This window comes from Asparagus officinalis, chromosome 8 (assembly GCF_001876935.1).
Source record: "Asparagus officinalis chromosome 8, Aspof.V1, whole genome shotgun sequence".
Classification (NCBI taxonomy): domain Eukaryota; kingdom Viridiplantae; phylum Streptophyta; class Magnoliopsida; order Asparagales; family Asparagaceae; genus Asparagus; species Asparagus officinalis.
The window spans coordinates 8,780,192-8,793,238 of NC_033801.1; the positions used below are offsets into that span (position 1 = coordinate 8,780,192).

Below are 13,047 nucleotides of genomic sequence, written 5' to 3' on the forward strand. Positions count from 1 at the left end.
GGACATGGCGAAGACTTGAGACTGAGACATGACGTAGCGGGCTGTGGTACTTGGACCGTGAAGGGATGGACTCAGCGCTGACATCTGTGGTGGAGAGGACGGGAAGAGGAGGAGCTAAAGTGTGCGCAGAAGATGAGTTGATGCTTTATCATCAACGGATGGGACATCCGTCATTTGGCATTTTGGGTAGAATGTATCCAACCTTGTTTGAAAAAGGAAATAAACATAAGCTGTATTGTGATGCTTGTGAGTTTGGAAAGCTAACTAGAAGCTCTTATGTTAGTTCAGGTAATAGGAGTTCTTGTAAGTTTGAAGTAATACACTCTGATGTATGGGGACCCTGCCCAGTAAACTCTATAAATGGATGCAAGTTTTTTGTTATATTTATTGATTGCTTCTCTAGGGTCACTTGGGTGTATCTTATCTATAAATGGATGCAAGTTTTTTGTTATATTTATTGATTGCTTCTCTAGGGTCACTTGGGTGTATCTTATGAAAAACAAAAGTGATGTAGTTGGTTATATTTATTGATTGCTTCTCTAGGGTCACTTGGGTGTATCTTATGAAAAACAAAAGTGATGTAGTTGCCTATTTTAAAGACTTTCATAAGCACATCCAGACTCAGTATGGTGCGGCAGTAAAGGTGTTGAGGTCGGATAATGAGACAGAATACACCAATAGAACACTTGGGGAGTATCTGTCAGCTCAGGGAATTCTACACCAGACTATATGCCCATACACCCCAGCTCAGAATGGGGTAGCAGAGAGGAAGAACAGACATCTCCTTGAAGTCGCTAGGAGTATGATGATGGCGATGAATGTCCCAAAGGTGATGTGTGGACAAGCAGTCTTGACTGCTGCTTACTTAATCAACCGAATGCCTTCGAGTGTGTTGGAGTGGAAGTCTCCTCGTGAGATACTGAAGAGAGATAACGAGGGGGGCCTGCCATTGAATGTATTTGGATGTGTGTGCTTTGTAAAGGACAACAGACCATCGATTGGGAAGCTAGACCCTAGGGCTGTGAAGTGTATATTCGTGGGATACAATGGCACCCAGAAAGGGTATGTCTGCTGGAGCCCGGTGGAGAAAAAGCTGTTTGTCAGCATGGATGTGCAATTTCGGGAGCTGGAGCCGTACTACACAGTAGAGGTTACTTCACCTTTTGGCGACTTACCCGATACTGGAGGTATGAGGCGAGAGAGGGAGAATGGTGAGAGCTCAAGGGGGCCAATCCCAATTATGATTCCGTACTCAGAAAAGAATGAGGATGAAGACGAAGGGGAGGAGGAGGAGAAAAGGGGTGTTAGGCCTACAGCTCAGGGGGAGTTGCTTACATACAGCAGGAGGGGGAAGGAACCAGAGGTACCTACAATAACAGTGCCAATGCCTAGTCCCTCGTCCAGCTCTGCTCTCACTCCTGAGACACCTACACCACACTCCACTCTAGGTAATACCATTCCTACTCCTAACCCTCTCCCCGTTCTAATGTCAGAAAGGAGGATTACTAGCAGTAATGCGGGAAATCCTCCTAAGAGATATGGTTTAGATCTAGCTCATTCTGTTTTCTATTCACACATATCACCTTCACATGGAGCATTCATTGCATCATTAGATTCTGTTACTATACCTAACAACTGGCAAGATGCTAAGAAGGACCCAAAGTGGAAGGCTGCTATGCATGAGGAGCTGGGGGCTCTTGAGAAAAACCACACGTGGGAGTTAGCGATACTGCCAGCAGGGAAAAGAGCAGTGGGGTGCAAGTGGGTGTTTACTGTGAAGCAGAACCCAAAAGGGAAGGTTGAACGATACAAGGCACGACTGGTGGCAAAATGGTACAGCCAGACATACGACATTGACTACGATGAGACTTTTGCACCAGTGGCGAAGATGAGTACTGTTCGGATGCTGATTTCTCTGGTAACAAATGGTGGATGGGAACTACACTAACTGGATGTGAAGAATGCGTTTCTTCATGGAGATCTAGTGGAAGAGGTGTATATGGAGATACCACCTGGATGTGGCACAAGAGAGACAGTGGGTAAGGTCTGCAGGCTGAAGAAGTCTCTGTATGAACTGAAGCAGTCCCCTCGAGCATGGTTCAACAGGTTCAGGAGAGCCATGGTTGATATGGGATACAGACAGATCAATGCCGACCATACTGTATTCTTTAGAAAAAATATGGGTCACATCATTATGCTGACAGTGTATGTGGATGATATGATCATCACAGAGGATGATGAGAAGGAGATTGCACAGCTCAAGGTAAGATTGAGCAAAGAATTTGAAGTGAAGGATCTGGGTCAGCTTTGATACTTCCTTGGTATAGAGATAGCTCATGGACCTAAGGGGATTGTTCTCTCCTAGAGGGAGTATGCACTGGACCTTCTTGCAGAGACGGGGATGTTGGGATGCAAGCCTACTGCTACACCGATTGATCAGAGTTTCAAGCTGAGTGCTGAGGCAGGTGAAACTATTGATCGTGAGAGATATCAGAGATTGGTGGGTAGGCTAATCTACCTGAGTCACACACGTCCAGACATCTCATTTGCGGTAAGCATGGTGAGCCGCTACATGCATGACCCAAGAAAGGGTCATATGGATGCAGTATACCAGATACTAAGGTATCTGAAGAGTGCCCCTGGCAAATGACTAAGATTCAAGAGGAGTGGCCATGTGAACATTGAGGGCTACTGTGACTCAGATTGGGCTAGCCGCGGAGATGATCGGAGGTCTACCTCAAGGTATTGCATATTTGTAGGAGGCAACTTAGTCTCCTAGAAAAGCAAGAAGCAATCTGTGGTGGCGAATCAACAGCTGAAGCTGAGTACAGAGCCATGGCCTTGGAGGTTGTGGAGCTGATGTGACTAAAGAGCATGCTGGTAGAGCTGAACCTTGACCAAGGGGCCAAGATGAGTTTGTGGTGCGACAACAAGTCAGCTATCAGCATCGCCAACAACCCATTTCAACATGACAGAACTAAGCACATCGAGATTGATAGATTCTTCATCAAGGAGAAGCTGAACAGTGGGCTAATGGAGTTAGGCTATGTTCCAACTAAGGAGCATGCTGCAGACTGTTTGACTAAAGGGCTTAGCTCAGTAGATCTAGCTAGAGGGTGTGACAAGATGAGCTTAATAGATATCTTTCGCCCATATTGAGGAATAGTGTTGAGAATGTAATGCAATTAAAGGGTTTTAGAGGGCCTTTGTGTAAACATGTGTGTAAGGCTATATAAGCCAATAATTCTATCAATGAGAATACAGAAGAAACCCTAAACCCAATTCTTACAGAAAGCAATCAAACCAATCCAATACAAAGGCAATTCCAAACATTTCTTAGTTTCATTTTGCTTTTTTCAGGGTTAGCTACAGCTATCCGCATCGTATATACTTAAAATAGGATATGAAATTCCTGATGGATGGACATTTATTCCAATACTTTGCGGATCGGCCTAATTATCAAGATCACTTTCAAGTTTGACCCTTATAGATGGCACATTGTGTAAACAAAAAAAAATTATAAACTATCATTAACTATTAGATTTTTTATAAAGGCTAAATATCATAAAATCCCCTTTAACTTTAGATGATTATTAGAAAACCCCCCTTAGCTTTCAAAATATCAAAAAAAAAACCCCTTAAGTTTATGGGAGGTTTTGTGATAATCCATATACTTAAGGGGGTGTTTTCCAATTTTTTGAAAGCTAAGAAGGGTTTTATGATATTTAACCCTCTTTTAAACAACTAGGTTAAACTACTTTCATCGGAGAAAACATTTCCAATTGCACTAATTTAGTACTATATGTGTTGTCATAGAATGTAGATGCTGCAGCTTCAAAGGAATTCATTACCATTTTGTGCAGGGAAGAGACCGTGCCCTAGTTCGGAACGAGCCTGATTGGGAGCTAGCTGCTTTATTCACCATCTTGTTCTAAGGTATTCCTAGAATCCATCGATGGACCTAGCCTGGCCCATGAACTACCCCTTATCTCGATTTCAAACACGTGCTTCAAGTTGCCATGAGCCATTATCATTAGCTCCCTAATATACATGCGTGAAGTTTGTCTATAGAAGATTTTACACGGGGGCAAATTCTTAATGGAATATGCACTATTTTCTGAATGTAGGCGCACGAGGTGCATCTGTCCTCTTCTAATAAGTTAAAAAGAAAATTCTAAGACGGAGCGTTAAACAGAAAATTCTCTCTCAAATAAGGGAATTAAAAGAGGAAGAAGAATATGTCAGCAGCCTCAGCCGTCCACATTTATTTTGACAAATGAAAAGCTCGTGGGCCCCACAAACCATTTGCACAGTGATGTACAGTAAAATATTAATATTTTATTATGCATAGTATTTTTTTAAAAACTATAAATAGGCGTCAAAATCCTTAAGAAAATCTCATCCCAGAAACAACTTCTTATATAGAAGAGTGAGAGAGAAAAAATAGGGAGAGTTTCTTCTTGAAAAAAGAGAGAGTTTGTAACTCCAGAGTTTTTTCTCCTTGCCCGTGGACGTAGGCAATCAAGTGCCAAACCACGTAAATCTGTGTGTCTAATTTTTTATTTCTACTTTTTCTTTACTATTGCTGTGACCCTACTCTATTATGCCCCGGGTTTGTCCCAACAGAATAATGTTAACACAAAATTGTAAGATCCATCAGAACTCGTGACTTCTAACTACGGTCGAGAGTCCGATACCGATGAAAGACTCGGTTCTGCCGAAAACACCCAAGCTTGACCGCCCTCGACCTCCTCCCTCGATGAATCCTCCTCCAAAACCCACTAACCACGGCCCCTCTCCTGCCCAACGCCACGCCGAACCCCTCTCTTTCTTCCTCACGCGCCCCATCCTCTCCCTCTCCTTGACATCTCCGCCCTCACCTACCTCCTCCTCCTCCTCCGCCCCCAACTCCCGCATCCCCTCCCCTCCCCGCCCTCATCCTCATCTCCTTCGACGGCTTCCGCTTCGGCTACCAGTTCAAATCCCCGTCCTAACCCCCCGCCTCAACCGCCCTCAATCTCCACCTCCACCTCCGCCGACCTCGGCCTCATCCCCGTCTTCCCTCCTCACTTCCCAACCACTACTCCATCGCCACCGGCCTCTACCCCCTCACCACGGCATCGTCGCCAACAGCTTCCTCGATCCCCTCAACGGGCGGCGTCTTCAACCACCCACACCACAACTCCTCCTTCTGGCTCGGACGAACCGGAAACCGCGGCCAATCAAGGATTCCCCGCCGCGGTCTATTTCTGGGCGGGCGGCGAGGTGAGGAAAGGATCTTGGAAGTGCCGTGGCGATTCCTTCTGCCCCAAGTACAACAAGTCCGTTCCTTTCGAGGAGAGGGTGGACGCTGTGCTGAGCTACTTTGATCTGCCGAGGGAGGAGGTCCCGGTGTTCACGGCGCTGTATTTCTCGGACCCGGATGCTCAGGGGCATGTTTTCGGGCCGGATCACCCGGAGATTACGAGGGCGGTGGTGCATTTGGACAGGGTTTTGGGGAGGTTGATTGAGGGTTTGGAGGAAAGGGGGATTTTTGAGGAGGTTAGTATAATTTTGGTCGGTGATCATGGGATGGTGGGTACTTGTGAGGAGAAGTACGTTTATCTTGAGGATTTGAAGCCTTGGGTTGAGATTCCGAGTGGTTGGGTTCAGTCGCAAGGGACATTGCTTGCGATTCGACCGCCCGCGGGGATTTCGGTGGCTGAATTAGCGGAGAAGATGAATGAAGGATTAAGCTCAGGGAAGATAGTGAATGGGAATAAGTTGAGAGTTTATTTGAAGGAGGATTTACCGGAGAGATTGCACTATTCGGCCAGTGATAGAATTTGTCCTGTCGTTGGTTTAGTTGAAGAGGGGTATAGCGCTGTGATGAGTAGGAATCAGGGGTATAAATGCGGAGGAGATCATGGGTATGATAACGAGTTGTTTTCGATGAGGAGTATATTTGTAGGACATGGTCCTCGGTTTGAGAAGGGGAGGAAGATACCGTCTTTTGAGAATGTTGAGATTTATAATCTGATGACTTCGATTCTTGGGCTGAAGGGAGCTCCCAATAATGGTTCCGATTCGTTTGCAGAGTCTGTTCTTTTGCCAAGGACTTGATGTGGATTAGAATTGGCAATGAAGGTATGTTGCTGCATGATACATTGAAGTGTTTCTATATCATTTGGGGTTTGACCATTGTTTGGTAATGTTATACATCATTGTTTCTGAGAAAATAAATTCAGAAATTCTCAGTTACATACGTCGTCTTTGGAATCGCTCTTGGCTTTGTGCAGTAGCTACTACCTAGTTGTTCAGTAGGTGAACTCTTAATTGTCTGAATATTGACATAAACCATAATATCAATATTATACGCAGTTCACATACTCTATCTACAACTTTTCTTTGGAATCTACTTATCTGTAACCATCTAGGTTCTAAATAATGCAGATGTGAATACCCCTGGTTGTGTTTGTATCATTTTTTGTGAAGATGTGTATGCTGAGCTTTTGAAACTCTTTAATATTTGTGCTCTTATCTCTGTTCATCATCTCTTGCAACCTATCATATAATTCTCTACTTTAATAAATAATTGCATTGCCTCTTCCAATCTATGTTTACGGTAACCTGATTTTCGATTCTATATTCCCAATGCCATGATTAGGGGTGGTAAACGATCGAATCGAATCGAATACTAAAGTGTTCGTATTTGTATTTGTTTAAAATTATCGAATTCGAATGCATACTCTAATATTCATATATCTAGTTTTTCGAATTCGAACTCGAATACTTGGTATTTGATAAATATTCATGAATATTCACGAATACTTATCGAATATCAAAGTATATTTATTCTGCTAAAGAATTTGATTTTCAAATAGTATTAAAATTCATAAATAAAAATTATTCCTTTATAATATATGATGTATATATATTTAAATCAAGATTTTAATTAGAAAATAGATTTAAGATTATTTGAATCTTAAAATCAATGTATAAAACTTAAGTAGAAATGATAAGTGGGTTAAAAATATAACATCATATGTGCAATAATACAAATAATTAGTTGCGATCAAATTTTAAACGAATATTTAATAAACAAACGAATCGGATATGCATTTGGTTAAATTCTATTCGTTAGTAAACTCGAATACTAAAAAATATTTGTTTAGCGGTAAATGAACTACCGAATCGAATATGACCGAAAAGTTATTCGAACAATTATCGAACTATTTGTTAATTATTTGGTTCATTTCCACCCCTAGCCATGATTTATCATTTCATTGACTCTAAGCATTAGTAAAAGTTGAAAGTATATCTTGAACTAGTATTGAAGTTGGTGAAACAATTTTCTTATTCCCTTTGTTTAAGTACCTCTACTTCCTTATTTTGGATATGATATGCCTTTCCTTGTTGACAAAGCAATAATAACATAGCCCAAATCTTTTGTGTGGGCTACCTGAATCGTTTTATCCATTCATTTATAGTAAAGACATTTCTTTTGCTACATTGATTAGTACCCTTTTTTTCCTGCCTCAAATCCACGTCCTTTAGGTCCACCCCAAATCCTTCTTGTTGCTTCATCAACGACATTCATATCAGTTACAAATTATCTAGGAAATGCATATAGCTAACATGAAAGCATTTTAGATGGATGACTGGCTATTTGCAAAAAGTTAGGATAACGATTGATTTAATATATAAGAATTAGAGGTGACTTAGGTGGATTAGGCATGTGCTGCATAGACATCGGAGTTCATCCATAAATTTAGAGATGATTGAGAAAGCCTGAGCATGTGCAGCAAAGACCAATATATAAGCATGTTAAGAAGAGTGATAGAAAGGAGTCGAAGGATTACTTCCCTTGTTAGCATCTAGCATATTGACTCTATGTATTGTAATATTGTACTTTGTAATTTGGAAAAAAAATGAATTTCGGTCTTTCTGATACCTTCTAAAAGCTCAGAAGAGAAGATTACAGAGGGTCAAAGGAGCATACAATAATAGTAATTAGATAAAGGAAATAAGACTGAGAACTTGATGAATATCATTCTTTTTTATACCTTATTAGCCTGTTTTAAACATGTTTTAACAGCTTAGGATTCAGTTTCACCTTGTACTTTCTTTGTGCTAGAAGATTGCTACATCATCATTCTTCTTCTTCTTTCTCTATGGAGAAATACCGTTGCTAGATTTCATTATTTGGTGAAAAATCTTCTTCTTTCAATTGCCTATTCACCCTTTACGAGTATTCATAATCACTCCTCAATTTTAAGATATGCAAGTAATACTTCCTACACAATTTTCATTTATTTTGACGTTTTGATATAAATTCGGTTGAAAGCAACTAACCTGGATTGCTTTTTTTTTTTTGGGGATTAAACACAGAATAACAAGAGCCTTATGTCTACTCTTTTATTCTAAAGCAATTTTCAACTTCCTACAAAACTCCATCATCATTTACATAAGTTTATTTCTTTCAGTCCCTAATTCGTTATCTGTACATTATGTTTCCTCCATATTATTTCAAGTCATTGATTCTGTTGTTACTTCCAAAGGAAGAAGAACAAAAATTTATCGGTTCTGTCTGATTTAACCTTCACCCTATTTACTGCCTTTGTAGTAATGTGCATATCTTGTTATGTTCTTTGATTGAATGTGCAACCCTAAGCACTTCCCTTTCAAGTGAGCATATTCTGCAATCCAGTACTTGAGTTCTTCTGTGTATCATCTTTGCTATAAGCCTACAAGTCATGATATGTTCCTTGAATTCCCTGTCACTGTACCTAATATTTTCACTTTATGCTTCTCATACATGAGCTTCTTAAGCTACTAAGAAAATGTACACCTTATAGAGCAATGAGACTCATTCTCTTTTGCACGTAATATGTGAACTTTTCTTTTTGAAACTCATAACAGTTTATCACAACAGTAGTTTCCATTTGATGTCTATGTGAGAGGCTAGAAATTTGAATGGGCCTGAACTAGCCCAAGGCCGAAAGGGTCATATAAAAAACCGGGGTAGGTTCTACAAGAAAGATTCAAACTAATAACCTACACGCTCAATTGCTCAATTCTTGTGCTCAAACCAAACTTCTATGTGAAATTGCAAAAGCATTGGTTCACAATTGCGATAGCACACCATTTTGAGGGTCAGTTTGGCAACTCTCCCCTTAAGCCGGTTTTGGTCGCACCAGTTTAGTTGTGGACTACCTTAAGGGCTAAATTTTGAATTAAAAAACTGGTTCAATTCCGATTTGTTTTTTGCCAAACATATTTTAGCTATGAACTAGGTTAGTTCCACTAACTTGGTTAATCGTAGAGGTGCCAAACAGGCCCTGGTTTTAATTACTAAACCTGAATTTGGTAATGCAAGTTTTTCCAGACTTTTTGATTGGTTTTCTTCAAAATAAAAAAGCGGTATCTGTTGCAAGAAAACAGTATCCTTTTTCTTTCCATGGTTTAGTCTTGTATAAAATAATTATTCAATAATTAATTAGCTAGTTGGTATGTTTTATTGTAGATAACCAGTTTTACGAGGAATTTATGAAATGAAATGGCGGACATTGGGTCGTGCCTTAGTCTCGATAGAATATGAAAAAGGGTATATGTTGCTTTCGTATAGTTGGTATATCTAAGTTCTAGACATCACAACAACTCACACATTAATGTCTATTATTCCACCTACTTAGCTCACATGAATCACAAGCAAACATTTGTTTACCTACCAAATTGATGTATTTGTGTATCTTCATCTGATTGGAGATCTCTACACTTAGACCAACCTTCAATTCTAAAACAGTAAAGCTTCAGCAACAGAAGTCAAATTTCCAAGTTGGCTTTAGATATCTTAACAAGGTTATTTTCGCCGACATCCTGTATATATTGCATAATAACAATATAAAATTCTTCAAGACGAGTGAAGAGAGCTATCAAATCATTGAGTGTGCTGTAATTATCTATATGTATTCATTCAAATTAAGTGCCCTGCTAATGATGCTCAACGAGTTGAAAGTTTGAACAGAGGCTTGAAACGCGTGTTGCTTAATACAAACGGAGGAGTTTTCGGCGGTAGGTGAGATATCTACCATGATTTGTTAAAAGAAACGCGAAGTGGGGAAGAACAGTGAATACGTTTCCGTACAAAATCTAGCTATGGTGTTTTTGCTTTGGACAGTTTCGTTGGAATCAAGTTTAATGATATCTATGAGACAAGTCGACGCGTGTTATTTCCTTGAGATTCTATCAAGTCAATGGGTAGCAGATGGACAAATCATTTGTCCCAATTATACAAAATTACTTCAATCTGCTTCATTCGGTAAGGAGATGAATAAAACAAAAAGAAGGAAAAAGTAGAAGAGCAAAAGAAAAAAAGGAGTAAAAGAGTTAAGAATGTTAAAACATTCAGCTAAGTTTTAGGGATGCTCAAAATAGATCGATAAGATTGTGGGTATTACTGTACCCTGCAACTTCAAGACGATATGTACGTGATGATCTCTACGCTACTGACTAAAAGCATGGAGCACATAAAGTCATAAAGTATGCGTATGGTGTCTGTTGTGCGTGGGATCCAACTAACTACTTGACTGATAGTCCACAATTGATCTGATCTTTTAGTTACACAGCATCATAAAGCTTTGAAAGTGGACCGCATCATTTAGACGCATCACGAGTCTTCTCTTCAGTGTAGAATTGTTCAACTCACAATTAGTGAGATGCTGTTCTTTAAATTAAGCACGGAGTCAATACTGTTATTTATGACCCTCATATGATCATCATAACTTTTTTGGACTGGACAAAGTAGGACTGCTTTCTTCTTCATCATGTACAACCTTAAATACTTCAATCAAATCAAATATTGGTATGGGCATTGATTATTTATCTATAAAGTTAGAGCTGATATGGATCATATGTTTTCTTTCGTGTTATTTTTTTGATTAAATGAGGGTTTGTCCACAACAACAACAACAAAACCAAAAAAAAAAAAAAAAATCCCACTTAACGTTTCCCCACTCTTAGAAAACACCTTAAAACAAGGTAACTATGCGAAAATCACCTTTCCATTTTAATTTATGTATAAATCATCTTTAAAGTGGGTTTGTCTTCCAATCAAGTATCTCCAAGTCAAATTTTCATTGAAAACACAAAAAATAAGCTTACAAAATTAACCTTAAAGTAAGCTAACAAGGTCTAAACATTAGCAAAATGAGTCACGTGTATGAAATTTGAATTTTTAAAGGGTATGTTTTTAGTTTTAGAGTAGAATTTGACCAGTGGATGGTTGATTGCAAAACGCATCCGCTTTAAAGGTGATTTACGTATAATTTCTCTATTTTAAAGGTGGTTTCTAAGGAGGAAAAAAAGCCCTAATATCTACATGTTATGATTCTCTATTAAAAGCGTTTACTTTAGTTTTCATCACTGTTATAAATAGCGGTAAATAGCCCCGTAATAACGGCGCTAATATCGTTAGTGGTCCCTTCCCGCGACGCTATCGCCCGCTACGCTATCGCGTAATAGCGATGACATATTGTGGAATATGTCTGTTTGCAAAAGCGGCCAATAGTGTGTCATAACGGTAAATAGTGAGCGATTGTATTCAAAATTTGCTTTTTGACTGTCATTTAAAAGCGGTTTGAGGTTTTTTTTAAATTAAACTCTACCATTGACCATTGCATTCCATCGTCTCCTGTGATTTTCAGCGTACTCCCGTAACCTCTCATAGCCTCTAACACCTACCTTGATACTTCCTCTCACCTCCTTCACTGTGAGCTTCTCTTAGGGCAGTCCTGTCACCGTTAAGCACTTCTTCTTAAAGACGATGACTTTTTGACTCCTCCAGTCATCTTCAGTATTACGTGATGGTTACATGTCTATTTTATGTTTAGGATCTCTTTAAATCATCTAATATGTACTTTTAGATTTCTTAGATTTTTCTTTAATTTTTCTTTTTTTAGTATTTATACATATCTAAATTAGACCGCTATTTGACTTTGCGTTTTTTACCGCTATTTTACCGTAATAGCTCGAAATAGCCTTAGCGACGTCTCACCGCTACGCGACGCTATCCGCTATCGATAACCTTGGTTTTCATGAAAAAGATTTTAACACTAGTACAAAGGATCAGTGTCTAATAAAGCCCACAGAATTTGCTTAATGGTGTAACGCCTCGGTGAGGTCCTAGCAGAAAGTCCCAGCGCCAACCATGAAGGTATGGGCATAGCCTATAAGAGGCTGTTTGGTTGTATGTTTTTACCATGTAAAAGGATGGAAAGTGTAAAAAAGTGGGTCCCAATGTCAGCTTTCATCACTTTACATTGTTTGTTTAAATTCTCTTTTACATGAAAAGCTTACACCTTTTGATTATGTGTCACCGAAAGCAAAATCACCAAAATTAGGAGTGATTTTGTTGGAAAGTTGACACAATGCCATAAATGTGTTAAAAAATAATAAAAAAGTTAAAATCTTGTAGAAAGTGGTGAGGTGGACAACCACTTTCTATTTTTTGTCATAAATACTCTAGTTTACATTATGCTATCCAAACAATGTAATACTATTATTTTAGGATTCATAAATATTCCTAACCAAACAATGTAAACACTCGAATGGAAAGTGATGAGGTGGATAACCACTTTTTATTTTGTGTCATAATGCTCTAGTTTCCTAAAAGTATCCAAACAGCGCCCCTAAGGGGCTGTTTGTTTGCGATTTGGGTAGAGGGAAAGTCTGCCAAAAGTGCAGCTTTTGGCAGGCTTTCCACCCAATTCGCCTCTAAAAAGAGGGGATTTGGGAGGAAAGCCTGCCAAAAGTTGCAGGCTTTTGGCAGGCTTTTCCCACCTTTCCTCTCAAAAAAAGGGAAACAAACAGCCCATAAAGGGAAAAAAATATCTAATGAACATAGGTTGTAAATTGGCCAATGACCACATCTCAACACCGTTATCGTCTGCCATCCGTATAGATTCTCTGCACACATGGGTACTATAAAACTATTATTTTTAAAAAAAATCATGGTTATATGCAGTGCACTGCCGCTATAAAAAATCTACAAAAAAAAAAAAATCTTGC

At 39.4% G+C, this 13,047-nt stretch overlaps 1 protein-coding gene across 1 annotated transcript; it reads left to right on the forward strand.

Annotated features, from left to right (window-relative positions):
* LOC109820808 (venom phosphodiesterase 2-like) lies at positions 4,700 to 6,507 on the forward strand. The gene is given in 5 exon segments (XM_020387005.1): positions 4,700 to 4,924; positions 4,926 to 4,991; positions 4,993 to 5,062; positions 5,065 to 5,201; positions 5,203 to 6,507. Coding segments are annotated over 5 exon segments (1,398 nt in total). The 3' UTR covers positions 6,103 to 6,507.